The 16,521-nt window shown below is 39.9% G+C and overlaps 1 protein-coding gene across 1 annotated transcript in view; it reads right to left on the reverse strand.

Moving 5' to 3' along the window:
* LOC306740826 (UPF0606 protein KIAA1549) overlaps nucleotides 1–15,289 on the reverse strand; it is a gene marked incomplete at both ends in the record, with an annotated part of 33,851 nt that extends 18,562 nt beyond the window's left edge. Inside the window, 5 exons of the mRNA XM_079223061.1 lie at nucleotides 651–781; nucleotides 882–1,041; nucleotides 1,831–1,919; nucleotides 2,069–4,195; nucleotides 15,157–15,289. Coding sequence (XP_079079187.1) covers nucleotides 651–781; nucleotides 882–1,041; nucleotides 1,831–1,919; nucleotides 2,069–4,195; nucleotides 15,157–15,289 — 2,640 coding nt within the window. The remainder of the gene's footprint in view (nucleotides 1–650; nucleotides 782–881; nucleotides 1,042–1,830; nucleotides 1,920–2,068; nucleotides 4,196–15,156) is intronic.
* Nucleotides 15,290–16,521: the final 1,232 nt, after the last annotated feature.

Raw genomic sequence — 16,521 nt, forward strand, 5'->3', positions numbered from 1 at the left:
GTTGAAAGGAGCCAACTGAGGTTCTCTGAGTATCTTATCAAGATGAAATCTAACAAGAAAAATAGAATATGGACGGGGAGAGTGATGTCTGGGCTACTATGCTTGCCATGCTGATAGTTTCATCCAGACCCCTAATGAATTATTTAGCATGAATTTAATTTTCTCAAACCAAACTAGAAAATGTTGGCCTTATAGTAAACAGTAATCTTAATAAACTAGCTTTCTCTGGCTCCCCATGTAACCACTTCTGCCACCCTTTATTGGGATTAGACAGAACAGCTCCTGCTTGCAGAGCAATATCCCAATCCACGTTAGCCTCCGCTGCAGCAATCCAAGTCATCCACTGGTGAAGTGACTGGAGGTGGTCTGGGTTCAGCTCAATCAGCAAATATTGCACATATAGCATAAATAAACTTTTTAAATCCTTTTTCAGACAGACTAAAACCAAAATGATTAGTAAAACTATAGCCCCCACTGGAGATAAGTAGCTGTGGCAGACAAGGCCATTATTCAAAAGAGTTAAGAGCATGGTCACTGGGTCATTCACCATTGAGGCGCGAAGTCACAACCAAACACATACTAATGAAAACATCTCAGTGAAATGCAGGAGCGAGGCTAATCAAGCTTCCCTGCTTTCTGGTCCCACTCACATGCACTGTGAAGTTGGTTGACTCCTTTGAGCGACGACGCACTTCTGCAAAGGCCATGGTCAAACCTTTCTCGATGCTCTCACTGAAGTTGCAGAACCGCACATCTATGTCACTGGGAACAAACTGCAGCACTGCACGGAGTGAAGACACAGGAGTTTTAGATCAGGTTTAACAACTGAAAGTAATCACAGACAAGAACAAATCTTGACAGCTTGTTGAAAGGTCATCTACCTGTGTGGACTTGATATTTTCTGTCTGGTGTTGTCCAGTTGGGAGACACAGACAAGAATCGGCGTCCTGACCTTCGCAGGGCATTGATGACAGATATGGCTGTGTACACAACTGGACCAGACACCACACGAAACACAAACTTTGGTGGGGGGTCCACAACCTTCAGAGACAAATCAAGAATATATGACATAGTTAAATCCCTCATTGGAGTCATTCACTCACGGTGAAATTACTTGTGTTAAATAAACAGCTGGTGTTTTTGAAGATCATCGTGATCTTGTGGATCTTGATGTGACTACTCCTGCGGTTTGTTTATTACAGAACCACTGATAAAATACTCAGGAAGACCCACACCCTCCATGACAATGTCAAGGGATTTGTATGGAAACCGGTCTTAGACATGGTGGACCCCTCCGGACTGGACTTTGCTCTGCCAGATAAAAAACACTTGTCCTGACGCGGACTTGAACTGATGATATAACCAAGATGTACTTGATGTGTGAATGTGTTATTATTTTTTTTCTATTTTTTAGTTTTCTCTTTCCCTCTTTCTTTTGTACTGTATCCTTAAAGTTTTTGTCTTGTAAAGTTGTAAAATCAGAATAAATATATATTTAAAAAAGAATATTCAGGAAGTGGTCTGGCCTTAATGGATCATCTGTACCACTGTAATATACACACACTCATACAAAATACAATACATACATATTCACACAAGCTACATATAAGAAAACAACATACACACATATTGTATGTGGGGACCTTTACACGGCCATCCTCCTCAGAATCACTTTATATTTTTACATTATTTATATTATACAGAGATATAGGATCTCTTTCACATCAAATTGTGTCTATGTTGCCCTCAAAGATCCTTCTAAAATCGCCAAAAGAAGGCTACCATCTTGTCTAGTATGACCTTAAAATTAATAAAATATTTTAAATTTACCTGCAGCTCCATAGACTTGTTGAATTCCCCTTTCAGTATGTCTCTCACTTGAGATTTGGCATATCCAACAGTGGCCCCGGAAGGAAAACCTTAAGAAGAAAGCATAAGCTTGTTATCATAGCTTATTCCAGTATAGCGCTCATAAACATATATTTGAATTAAAAGTTATAGTTTTCTGTCAAAATGTGGATAACATTTGTTCGTTTTTTTTTGGAAAATAAATAAATGACAAACATACCAATTTTTACTAAATAAGCAGGCCTGTCAAGTTTGCAGAAGTACGGTCTTAACATTGGTGCTGTTGTTGTGGTCCTTCCACTGGTGGTGGAGATGACGTTGACACTACTTGATGCTTCAGTGGTAGCAGTAGATTTAGTTGTAGCTTGATGAGAAGTAGTGGTGGCAGCTGTGGTTTTGGGTACAGCAGAGTCTGTATTAGCTTCCCTGCTAGTTGGGATCAAGGTCATTGTGGCTGGGATGTCAACTTGATCTTCAGTCACCCCCTGATCACCCAACACGCCCGGAGGGCCCAAAGTGATGTTAGATATGGGTTCAGTTGAAACTGAAGTTATATTGAGAGTTTGTTCAGTTGTGAAAGTAGGGTCTTGGGGAGTTAATTCTGTCATACCAGCTGTGGTGTTGGCAGGAGGTTCGGTGGGAACAAGGGAGAAGGCTGTTGTTGCAGTTAAGACAGGAGTGGTGTGTATGGTACTTGATGGGAATGTCTCTGTAACAAACCAATGAACATCTGTCAGAGAGGAGGACAATATTACATCATCTGGCAGCAAAGGCGTGGCAGTGGGTAGCATAGCTTCTGTTAACACAGTGCTGTCCAGGCCAACAGTTAGAGTATGTGCAGACCAATCTGTGGTGGACACTTGACCACCCTGGACAGAAGAAGATAGATCAAAGAAGTGGGATGGGACTATAGACGGATCCAGAAAAGGCTCAGAGCCATTGACCAGCTGAGGACTCTCCTCTGTTGTTACTACTGGGGTTGGTTCATCTTGAGGCTCAAACCCTGATAGATCACCGGAGGACTCATTCTCAGTCAATTTGGTATCATTTGTGACGCTGCCTGTGGGTGTGATGTCTGTAGCACTGATGGATACTACGGTAACGTTCCCTTTGTGTTCAACTACAGTGTCTGAACCGTTGTTCTCCTTGGTCAACTGAGTGACGTAATACTCCAAGCTGTTCATGTCAGGTAAGAGAACATCTGTCGGTTGAATTGTGAAAGTATCAGGCCAATCTATGTCTGATGCGTCGGGTATATCACTGTTAGCTGTGGGAGTAGGGTCCAGTGTATAATGAATCGTAGAAGACAAAGAGGAAGGATCAATGGATTTCAGTGGAACAATGGTGCTGTAGGTTGTGGTGAGGCTGGGAGAACGTGAGGCATGAAGAGGTTGCAAAGACGAAGGGGATATGCCTACTCTGGAAGGGAAGGATGTGTCATAGCTTTCTGTATAGTCCTCCAGATCATACGAGTCAGAGGGCACCTTTGTGACCATAGAGTAGTCCTCTCCGTCTGCATTTAAGAAGGACATTGTCTCCAAGTAGTCTCCAGACCCCCAGTCTACTTCCATGGTGTTGGTGGGGTAGAAGTCCTCTGGAGGGACCTCAGTGGGTTCAGATGAAGGTGATGTCGGGTGGGGGGCGATGAAAGGCACATTGTAGCCAGGGGCCAGAATCTCATCTGGGTTTGGTAGCATGCTTATGTCATGTATTGGTTTGTTGTCCTTCAAGGGGGCGCTGCTGGGGCTCGGCTGGTTCACATCCAGGATTCTACTAAAAGATTTATCTGCTGCAAAGTCATTGAAAGACTGTTTAGGGGGCTCAAGAGGCGGAGCAGGAAATGAGGTAATGATTGCTTCGGTTTGATCTGATGCACCATCCTGCTGCTTGTTGATTGGTTTCTGCTCAGAATTAGGATCTAGCTGAGGTGAAGTTGACCTTGTAAAAGTAGAGGGGTTTAATGATGCCATGGATATATTTGACTGAGGCTGCAGCTGCAGCTGGGGTTTAGAAGGAGTTGCCTCAAATTGCGGACTAGAACCCAATATAGGTTCAGAGGGGCTTAATGTTGGAGTGGCCAGAGGATATGGTTCTTTTGGAGGGACTTCACTTGCTGTGAAGGATTTGGAGTTTTCAAAAGCAACACGTGCCCACTGAAAATGTGGGATGTCGGCAGTCCTAACTACACGGTTTGGTTCAGAAATGGATGGCAGGGCACCAGGTGAGTCTGGGCTCTCAAAGGCAGTATAATATGAGGCTGGTAAGGCGGATGGGTTGAACCCCGTTGAACTTTGACCATGTCCAGGAAATCCCATGGGGTGGTTTGTGGAGGCCAAAGGAGAATCATCTGCAGAGGAACAAAGTGCTTCAGTTTAGTATTGAATGAAAGATTCACCACTGACTTCAAACAAAGTAAATTACAGGGATGAGGGATATATACTGTGATTAAAATACTGCTTCCACTCAATCGGATTTCTTTTCATCACCACAGTTGATTATTACTGAAAGTGAAATCTCGATGTGAATAATTTAGAAAAGTAGTTACTTTTACACACATGAATACACGTCAATGTGTTATTATCTGATATCAGTCTTAAGATTCAATCAACTATAATGTCATCACTTTCAGCAAAAATAGTGTGGCCAAATTGTTCAACAGAAAAGCAGGATAACTGAACATGAACTACAATGAAATTAAAAGTGATAAATAGGCTGTATAGTACTGGAAATAACCTGTGGGTTTAGACTGCTATTGTGTTCTTCTTTACTGTTTTTATTACTGTCTATTTATATTACTTGATTTTGTATTTCTTGCTGCTGTAATCCTGCAATTTCCTCACTGCAGGACTAATAAAGGATGATGTTATCTCATCTTAATCTTGGCCTATATTTAGATCAAATCAATACTATATTGACAGATGATTTACAAACAACAACTATTGATACAAAGTGAAATGTGAGATCTGTAAAATAGTGACGTCGGTTTACCAGTAAACACTAATTATTCAGCCCAGCTCATTTTACCGTCCATCAACTGACATTTACCACTTCATCTCACATTTGCTAAAGTGGCTACAAAATGGAACCACTCACCCTGAGAAACATGTCGATAAGATGAGGGAGTAAGAAAACAGTCACAGGCTAATACACTGCCAATGATAAAAAGACGATGCTAGGCTATAGTGTGGAGTCATAATAAAAGCTGACAATGACTGTGTTCCAGTTTTGAACTAAGGGAATATGCTGACATGCATGCACTGAACATATGCTGCAAAATGAATGAGTGGTCGTTTTGGCTCCGCACCTCGATGACCTGAGCTTTTTAGCGATGCACTCTAGGGAGAACATCTATCCTTTTTTTTAGTACCCGACCTTGGAGTGATGGATGGGGCAGTTAGTTTTGAGCTCATCGGGAAAGGAACTCTACTTCTTACACACAACATTGAGATCCTTCAGGGTGACATTAGATCGTCAAATGTGGCTTACGCAACACATTTCCGACTTAATTTGAGTGCCAAAGGCCTGTGTCTTCATATTGCATAACATAGTGTATCATGCATAATTTAATTTGGGAAGAGCCTTCCTTTACACTACATGAATCTAACATATACGTATTCAAAGAAGACTAGATAAACTAAAGGTAAAGGAACAGAATAATTCCTATATAATTCATAGTAATAGACTTCACAGTTCAATGTAGGCGGTAACAGTATAAGTTAGCCTCTTTATATTGCCTAAACATGTTTAATATTCAAAGCCCAAGCAGACATTTTGATGGTTCTGATGAGAGAAACCTTTACCTCACATTGAAGGATGATATCTTATAGTTATTGGGGTTATAGAAAATCAATATATATGCAATATATATGCATAGAGAGTTTACAAGCCTAAACAGACCACATCAAGGCGAAAACACACAACGATTCTGTTTAGCAAAGGTCAACGCAGACCACATGTCTTGAAAGAAGGTCTTGAACGAAGCAAGACTTTAATGGCGCCATTATTTCCATTGCCAGAAGCAAGTCACCAGAACACTCTTCATAGTGACTCAGCAGCTGCTGGTAATGCTGCTGCTCTTTGGAGAGGCTCTGTAGAATCATACACACTTGGAAACAGACGCAGAAGCTGAGGGAGAAGACTATTTTTAACGCTGGGAGCACAGAACAGATCATGTATAAAAAGCATCAACAAAAAAGAATATACTTCTGGAGAGTCATCTTCAATTTACTGCATCGCTTCATACAACAAGACTGCCGCTGGCTTGGCCCAGAAGAAAACTCCCAACTTAATTATAACCTACACTGGTACCTTAATTGAGTCAGCATGCTATTATAACAGAGCCCATTGGAAAGAAAAGCCAATACTTTCTTCTCTGAAGGCTGGTCTGCGCTGCACATCTTCCAAAACTGCCACACAGCTCTTTGTCTGCTGTGCCAAGTGTTTGAACGCCCAGAGACGTATCACGCAGCTGGGCAGATACACACAAGCACGGACCAACTCTTAGCTCGCTCTGAGCAGACCCAATGCTGAACCGTCCACTAGTTGTCTGTTCTATCCAGGCTTCTTTATTGATGACCTGATTTCTCAGTTTTGTGAGGAAGTTATAAATAATCACAAGCATGGAAAGAAGAAGACAACATTTGGTTTGCTGTGCTCTGTCAATTCTTCTAGAGCTATTTGTGATAAACAAAAAATTGTTTAGACTGAAATCACAAAGAATAAAGTGTGTCAGTTTAAGCACGTTATGGAACAAAAAGTGAAAGGTCAATGTGAGTGTGGTTCTCTGTTCACTGAAACATACAATATGATATGTAAAACTCTGCACTTGTCTTTCCATTTGGCTGTAAATAAACATAAATAAATAATAAATAAACGTAAATAAGTGCTGCAGATGGATAAAAGAACAGGCAAAGACTATGCAGACAAGCTCTATAGGAGACCATGTTTGTCTGAAGAACGTGATGATGTTTGAGGTCACACTGTGGTACATGACCCCAAAATGTCATCTCATCTCAGCATACCCCTACAGTGACAAACAAATCGTCCCACTTGTGACTCCAAATGAATTAAACATGCATGAATGGAGGACAAAACATCGAGCTAATTAAGACAAAAACTATTATTGGCAGGTAATTGATGATAACCCTAAAAATTGGACTGATCATGAAAATAATGGTGGTAGTTAAAGACAAGGACAAGAAATACAGACAGACATAGAAAATATAGTGGAACTAAAAATCTCTTTCACAATGAAGCAGTGCTTATAATAATTTCTGTAAAATACAGCTTTGTGAGGTTAATAATATAGTTATGGTAATAGTTCCATGTAAAATAACAAAATAAACATTAGAATTTTTATTTTTGAAAGACCTGGCCGGTTATTGTCCAGCAACATTCTCCGCTGCAGCGAAATGAAGCCCATGTGCCAAAAACTGCAGTTCTTCGAACGGCATGGTCCTATAACGTGGAGGCTACGCTCAGGTAAGACAGCAGCCAGACACAGACTGAATTGAGGCTGACATTACAGAAAGCAGGAATGCCACCTGTCCCTGGAAACACGAGTGTGTCACACTCGGCTGGCCGCTCATTGTTCGGCTTGTCTGTGAGACTAAGCAATGAGACCCCTGCAGAGGGACAACTTTAAATATCAGGTCACAAGAGCGTTAATGTTAAGTGCTCAGCTCACGTAAATTGAACAGTCATCTTCTCTCCTTCTAATCTCACTCACAGTCACCTTTTCTCTTTCTGGAATATGTGAATTATTTCCCCCAATAGATCATCATTTCACTGATGATTAAAAAAAAAAAACTCATTGCAGAGACACGGTCAGGCTGTTATTAAATTAGCAGTCATTACAAGTGAGAATTAAACAATATATGTGGTTTATAAAGACTCATAAAAGCACCTTAAATAAATAATATGTTCCTGCCTACTCACAAAAACAGTTATAATACCCTGCGTCATCTCCTCAGAAAACACATGAATGAAAATATAAAAGGCACAGTCTCATTGCTCTGACAACACTAAAGAATTAATGCAGTGAGTTTTCATTTATTCATTACATGAAAAATCTCAGGCTAATGAGATTCCATTTCCATTCATCAGACCAGGATGTGTCTTTTCGGCTCGACTTGGTCTAATGAATAGCTGCCTTGTACAAGCTACTACATTTGCATTCGGCCAAATTGACAAGTTAAGAATTGTACAAGTCTTTCGTCATTTCACTCTAGCTTGTATACTATGGCTTATAAACAGGTGGTTATCTTATTGCATTATTACCTCTATTAATTCAATCACATGATGCACAGCAGCGACTGGGAAGTAAGTGGAAGCATGAAAGATAGTTTTTGCCTTTGTTGTTTTCTACAAGGTGGTAGAGTATCGTTTTTCTGTAAACTTAATTACACATTTCCATCTATAACAATGTTTCAGTGGAAACCTATTTGTCCAGATTTAAGCAGATGATGTCCTTCTTGTAGCTTGTTGGGTTTATTCTGTTTCCGTTATACAATTGGTTGCAGGCTTGGATCCCTGCCAGCAATCATGTAAAAAGGATTCTAACAAGAGAGGGATTATTACTGCTGTTGGCCGATCTGATGTTTAAAGTGTTTGCAAAATCCCCACGATAAAATGTAAAAAAGGAAAAAACAGGGTCGACCAACGGTAGAAAGACTGTTGAAGGCAGACACGACGTCAGGCATCTGAAAAAGCACTAACCCACTTACCCAGGATGGATATTGGCTAAATCGTATGAGATCATATATTGGATCATCACATCTCTCCACTAACATAGATGTGTCTGACTGGTAAGAATGGCTCTGCAGAGGCACAGTGTGTCTGAATAAACCTGCTTTTACACATGACAATTGAGATGGCAAAAAAAAAAAAAAAAATTCTATTTGTGTAGTGTTGCCATCAGTGGCAAGTTTACTTGCTTAATTTCATTTTAACTTAATCAATTTAACCTTTACAGAATGTGAAGAGTTTGTTTCTGAAAGGTCAGACCCAGTAGGGGGATAATATTATGTAGCCTTCTCCAACAGTCAAACGAGTATAAAATATGTTTAGTTACATCGCAGGCAAGAAATGTTTTGCCTTTATTTGACTTGTTTGAACATGAATATCAATGTTTGGATGTTTATTTTTTTAAAGTTTTATGCAAGATTTGAGAATTATGTTCCCAGAACTTTCAATTCATTTTTCATATAGTTATAAACTGCACAATAATTCTGCTTTGTGCATATAGGGCTGATTTATGTGACTTTATGAGATTTTTTAATTACTAGTTTCAATGCATATCCTAGCAAGCAGCAACACTTTGATCACAAAAAAGGGCGACATGAACAAAGCCTGTAACAATGAACACAAACAAAACATAATCCTCAAAGTAAGATAAAAGGTGCTGTCCTCCCATGTCTATTGTACTGATCCCAAGGCTAAAAAACATTAACCTGATAATGCCTGTCTGCAGACAGCACTTTGCTGATGTCTGGAATTGAATCATTGAAAATACCTTTCCATGGTCTCCTTTACTATACCCGACTACATAGAAAAAAGAAAGCAAGGCAATATCTAAACTGAATCGATGCCCTTCAACAAAGTGAAATATTTGGGCATGTGAGGCTTGACAGGCAAAACTATTATGTTTACAGCAGCATTTACAGAACTTCTGTCTCCATCTGCTTTAATGCAAGTGGCTGGATGAAGCCCAAATATGAATTGCCTGGTGACTAAATAAGTGTGCTATTTGTTTAATGCTTCCAAGCAAGAGGCATGCTGTATGGATGGATCTCACTACAAACAAACTGCACATGAACAGAGAAACGCACCATAAAGACATGAGGTTGAACGGAATTGTTCAGTACTGATTTTGGGGGCAAAACAACCTACCTTTAATTATCAGAAAAAGGTTTCTATAGCAGGCGAATAAAAAGCATCAGCCAAGCAGTGATGTGTGTGCAGTGCACATGCAATCGCCACACAGAATAATGCAAACAAGCACACATGCATTCCTGTGTGTGTTGAGTAACCTGAGATAGCAATTACAGAGCCCTCTAATGATATCATTTCCTATGTTTGCCAGACTCCTTATTGAAAAAAAGAAGAAGTTATTTAATGGTTGTATAATTTGAAAAAAGAGGAGAGAGAAGAAAGGGTCTTTTGGTATTAATGCTAGCTAACTAGAACCCCACACATGGTTCTGTTTTCAGTTAAGCCCTTTGCGTGACTGGCTCTTTTCAGTTGGCAGGCAGGCAGTACGCTGAGTGCAGTCGAACAATCAAGATATGGCTGTGTTGACGTTTGGTTTATCGGGGAAGCTTTTAAGATGGGAAAGATTCCATTGTTTTTATCAGTGGAGTTCAATTAGATCAAGCTCTCTGCCGAAGCTCTCTACAACCGCCCCTCCTCCCCTCTCGAGAAAAAACTTTATAAAGGGTGCATTTATTATAAATCAACACTAGTTGCTTTCCTGAGCACTTACTTGTTGAATTCATTCTACATCAAACAGTAATAGATTAAAGAACAGATTGAAGTAATACAGTGAATGCTAGAAATATAAGCTAAGTTTGAAAGCTAATCCAAATCTTGCCCATGATCTAAAAGGTCAATGAAGGGAAAGCACAACATACAAGTTGTATAGCTGGAGAAGTACATCTACCGTAATTGTATTTAGTGGTCTGATTTGGCCAAAAATGAGCATGTGAATAGATAACGGACCGAGGTCATGCACTCAATATTCATGTGACCCTTGTTTTGTTTTCCTGAGGGAATACTTTTCAAGATAAGAGAAAGGGGAGAGTAAGAGAAAGGGGAGCAGGCTTAGGGGAAGGGGAGTAGTACAAGAGTACAATTTAGAAAGGTACAAGGGGTAACAGAGGGAGAATGAGCTGATTAACTGAGTTAAAGGTTAGCTACAAGGATAGCTGACTTTACTTAACAATTTCAGTGAGTCTTAAGGACTTAAGTTCATTCAAGCTCCCTAACCCATTCACCGAAGCTTCCCCAGAATCCATGGCTATGATGCTATGACCAATTTCAAATAGTGGCAGACAGACACACACTATTTGGGTAAACTCCTTCACTTTCTGCAGTCCTGATTTTCTTTGAAAGACAGGAAGGCAAATACTTGTAACCAGAGAGGCCCAGAGGACTGTGTCACTCGCCACCCTCCTCTACTTTTCCTGAGTCCTCCCAGCCACTCTCAGGCTTTAGGTCCTTTGAGAACAAACACATGTCTACTGAGTTAGGTTCAGCTCTCTTATGTATGTGAGCAGAAAAGAGAAATATCTGTGTTGGGGTAAGCAAAACACTTTGGTAAGGTTTCAAAGTAGTTGCTGTCCAAAACAAAATGATTTAGCCTGGATTAGCTCAAAAGAGGCCGTGCTGAACCGGACCATCTGCTCTGATAAATATATCAATAATCAGCTGCAGCTCATCAGAGCACAGCGATTTGGGCTGAGCACAGAACGGCCTCAATGCTCCCAACACTGACGGGCCGCTTGTGCAAGAAACTGTAAACACAGTCAGGATAATCTAGTCAGAATAAAAGTTTACTGGAGGCTTGTGTTGTATACCAACAACTTCTGGCACCTTAATGTGTGATGCAATGGGTCAAAAATGAATAGCAAATCAATATAAAACAGTATAATAAATAATATATTAACATATATCCTAAACGCAACAATTGGTTATTTCCACTTGACTAATCATAATTGAGTGCAAAAATGTAAATTAAATAAATTAAACTATCATGGTTCAAGCAGTAGACAAATAATGACCTCAAACTTATACATACATAGTAATTACATATGGCAAAAAAAACAAAACACAAACACAAAGAAGCACTGGTGAGTTGTTTGAGTACTTCACTACATAAGTTTGTTGTCCACACAATTGATGCAAGGTTTGGACACTTGTAGGATGCTTAAACTTCAGTGGAAAATTGCCTTGGTAAAACACAAGAAAGGGTACACAAAATCACTACCAGATGTATATTCCCAACCCCCCCTCCCTGAACTATGGTACGTTCACAGTTCACTTTACAATCTTCTACCAGTATTAAAGTTATTAGTATTAAACAATTTTGATTCTGATGGATGCCATCTGAGCTATGCTCAGAATAGCTGAGCGTATAATAACGTATAACTACTAGAACAGATGTAGATGTATGGACACTGATTGTCATGTGTGGAGGAATAACGTTGAGATGCCGTTTTTAAAATGTGCCAGTCTGCTTTCATTGAGCCACCCTTTGACCACATAGCCAGATAATGCTGGGAGAGGCCAGTGGACAGAAAGGCAGGGTCAGCCACTGAGCTGCTTTCCAAAAGATCTTTCTGGTTAAGCTGCAGGCCTGGTGAGAGCAAAAATACCCACTGTTTGACTTTTGATTGGTTTTTCTACCTATTGATCTGCAACTGGCTTCCAGCTCTAATGAATAATGAATGGCCATATTGTCATCCCACACAGATCAAATTTCACATGGCACTGGACTGGTAATTAGCCAGGACTTGGCCGGCCTGCAGCTTGCTGTGTTGAACTTGCCAACCACTGCAGTGCAGAGAAAGAGACTACTGAAGTGAAACTGCAAGGGCACTTTATGATATCTCATATAAAGTTTCCAATTATATCCTATATGTTCGAAAAGATATTTCATCTTAGATCTAGGGGTATAGATGTGGACATTTTTTTTATTAATTTCCCCAGAACTTGAGCAGATAAGTACGGAAGTATTAAAGAGGAAGATGACTATGATGTCGGAATTGGAGGAACGTAGGATTTGACCTAGAAACTATAACGTGTGCTTTTCTGATTCTGTAAGAGGAAAGCTGTATGACTGGTGATTTCACTGTTGAACTACACCATGGAAACACAGTTGTCATTCTGTGCATGAATTAATTATAGCACCTCCTGTCATACAATAACTAATATACCCTTTTAGGGCGAGAATTTGACCACAACTAATTATATCTTTGACTGTGACATACAAGTAGCACATATAACCATAATTATACAACTGTAGTTTTCTGCAACAGGCAAAGGCTTGCTCTGCAGATAATACTGATTCAACAGAAAGAACAGGTCCCACTTCTTCCAACGAAATTGGCTTGTGTGTCGCTGAAAATAAAAGTCAAGAATCTTAAACATCAAAATAACTGCTGGTTTAAAGAAACAGGCCAAATTAAAACCCGAGCAGCAATGAATCCACCCGTGAATGTTTCAACACCAAGGACCAAAGATGGCCCCGTGAATCTTACATTGAAGCTGTTGTCATGATCAGCTAATGACAACAAATGGCAATTTCAGCTCAGCCCCTTGTTACCTACGATGTTTAGCGAAAAGAAGAAAAAAAATTCTGCTTACTTGGCTTGTAAAAATCTACAGTGTCACATCGTGGTGATATGTAATCCTTAAGTATGGCGAAGTCTATGGGCCAACATACTAGTGAAGATTTGTTTGTTGACGTAATGTAGCAAGATCTTCTGTTTGTACTGTGCTACAAATCCTAATGTGCTGAACAAATCCATACTATTGCTGCACACCTAAATTATACCACACATTTGCAACTGTTATATGTAATACTTTACAAACAACGGGCTCTGATTAATTTTTTTTTATTTTTACAATTATTCTTACTAAATTGGTGTTCCAATGAGCAGCAATAAGTTAAAGTGCTGCAAAAGGCACACAGTTGTCTTAAATTGGTCCAGTGCATTGGTTTGACGTGATCATAAAAGTGCTTCATTAATTGTAGTATGGTCATCAAAACCATGAGGAAATATCAATAAAAACCAGCTCCAGAAGACATATTCTCATAAGAGATGATACATAAATCCAGCATTTTTGTCAAAACCAGAGCAAAATGTGATGCCCATTCAACTAGAGAGATTGAGATATTTTTTAAACAAAAAAATCATTGCCAAAGTATTGACAACATTATCAAAACTTCCCACTTGTGCAATCGTTTAAACTTTGGCTGAGCTGTATTTTGCCTACACAAGGTCACTAGTTAAACAAAATCAGAAATTTGATTTGTGGTCTTTTATTTGGGCCTGACAAATGTATCAGCAGTCAACTGCAGATACATTTGTGGTAGCCCACAAATAAAATAAAGTTGTGACTGTTCATAATAAAAGTTTAAAATTGACTAATTCCTGATTTCCTGCACCAAGCTTTGGTTCTGGCATTTACTACATAATCCTATTGCATGTAATAGCATGAGTTTTTGGTTGCTCCTAAAGCGTGTTCCTTTCACTGGGCAATGTGTAGGGGGATGGGTGTGTGGATCATGTCACTATGTATAAAAGTAAGCCCGGGGAAAACACCCATCAAGTGGATGGATGTAGGCCCTTTCTCTTCCCCTAATTACTGGAAAGTGGTTTAACGCCACAGACTCTGTACTGAAGGGATCGAGCCGCTTCACCGCTTGTGAAAACCCAGAATCAAACACGAGAGTGTCTTCATTATGAATATTAACTATCGAAGATGATGCAGCAGCCCTGACTTTGTTCACAAGAAAATCGAGACATTACTAAGTTCATGTTGAGGTAAACTACCCGACATAGACTTTGGCGTTTCAAACAACATGCACAACTAAACTTAAGGGAAAACAAACCACAGGCGATATGTCATCTATGATGTCTTTGTATTAAGGGGATGACAAGCTTTAAGTAAAAGAGTTGGTAACAGTGGCCTGAAGGTTAAGACAGCAATCTTCCGACTGGAAGGTCGCTGGTTACGTTGGCCTGCAGCAAGGCACATCATCAAACCTCCAGTGCAGCTGCTCGGAAGCTCACAAACAAGACCGCGGCTGTTCTAAGCATCTCCTAGATGTGGATGTGTGTAAACGTGTCAGTTATTGCTGCAAATTAGCATGCTCAGCTAATCTACCCAGGGTAAATAAAGGTTCAAGACAAAAATATATATGAAGATATTTACATTTTGTAATTTGCTGCTACTCACTGTATTGGACAAGCGGTACAGAGCATGGATGGATAGTTGCAAGCTTCTGATGTTTCTCTAACCCAATTCTCAGGACATGAGAAGCAAGAAACTAAAATCCATCAAGACAAAGATCTTCTTGATTACACCTTTGTTGGATGGATCCTGGATTCCATTAACACATTCAAAAGTATCTCTTAAGTTATTAATCGTTTTCATTAACCACCTTACAAGTGCAGATTTAAATGAACTCGGCATCTATCGCTTGCCAACGCTTCAAAGCTAACTGAATGTTGTACAAGATGCTGTGACACAAGGAACAAAGTAGTGGATAATGTTGTGAGTCAGCGACAGGTGCTCTCTTACCTGCAACAGGTGAATCAGCTGCGATCACTGATACCAACACTGTAATCCCCAGAAACACTGCACGCTGGCCATGGGCATGCATCAGAACCTCGAGCATCACCACTAAACCCACAGAGGAGACTAAACCTGCCATGGTACGGCGGGGGTATGATCAAGGCATTTCATCCAATTAAGAAGAGAAGATTCATTCCGAAGAGACTATTGAGGACTTGGTTCTTTTGGGCTGCCTGGTTTGGTCTCCTTTAGTTTAAGGCCCCTCCTTCCATAACATGTGCTCGAAATGAAGAATGGCTGTTGAAGACAAAAGAGCAACAGTGTGAGACTCAAAACAAAGCAATAACATTTTATCTTACTACTTGATCAACTTCATTAATCAGCCATTAAGTGGAAAGAACCACGGAGGCCCACGTAAGCACAAGCTCTATAAAGTTACATTCCCAATGCACACAATAATAATAACAATAAAAACGTAATAACAGAGGCACGTGGGACATTCTTTTGGAATTGAAAATGAATGATTCATAGGAAAATAGCCATTGATAGTTTAAATGTGTTTATGATCTACATTCTGCATAATCTAAGCACTGAGCTTTTCTTATACAAGTCATTGAATGGTACGTTTAATTTGGATTTTAAAATTAAATATTTTTGTTGTGGATTTAAAAAGAATAGATATCTATCCTATGTTAGTGCCTTCTCACTCAATACTTTTAACATTCATATATGCATTTATATATGCATCTTTCCACTAAAGTGAAATGTCGTGAAAATAAAAACTATTATTAAATAAATCACACATTTGGGGGGTTTTGACATTGTGAAAGAAACCTGACACATTTAAAGCACATGGCCGGTCATCAAAGCTAATAATATTAGTCAAACGAACACAAATGAAGTATTATCACCCCATTAGATAAAGTAAACAACCTAACTAACTCCGATTAGACGTACAGACGTGGTGAAAAAAGGCAGAAGGAAGCAGCCGGACTCCATCCCCGGCTGTGCGGCTAGCTCTCATTCGCTCTCATCATGACACCGTCTCTAGTCCGACATCCCGACGTCTCGTTACAAGTTTAGCGGTCATGTGTCTGGTGAGGCTCGACAGACACAGCAGGTTATATATCTCCTCTCAGTGTTGCTGTACAATGCTACACACGGGCTAGCTAACATACTTTTGGTCCGACAGCTAGCTTTGAGTGCACAGATAACAGGATTTTTTTCCCCTCTCCCCCCCAGCCATTCCTGTCAGCCCGCTCGGAGCTGCGCATTCAGACTTACCAACACAAAAAGGGAGCTCCAACTCTATTAATTCCTTTGTCTGGGTTACGAGAAATATCCTTGGGAGAAATACAATTCGTTCAGAGG

Source organism: Taurulus bubalis (assembly GCF_910589615.1).
Source record: "Taurulus bubalis genome assembly, chromosome: 9".
NCBI classification, from domain to species: domain Eukaryota; kingdom Metazoa; phylum Chordata; class Actinopteri; order Perciformes; family Cottidae; genus Taurulus; species Taurulus bubalis.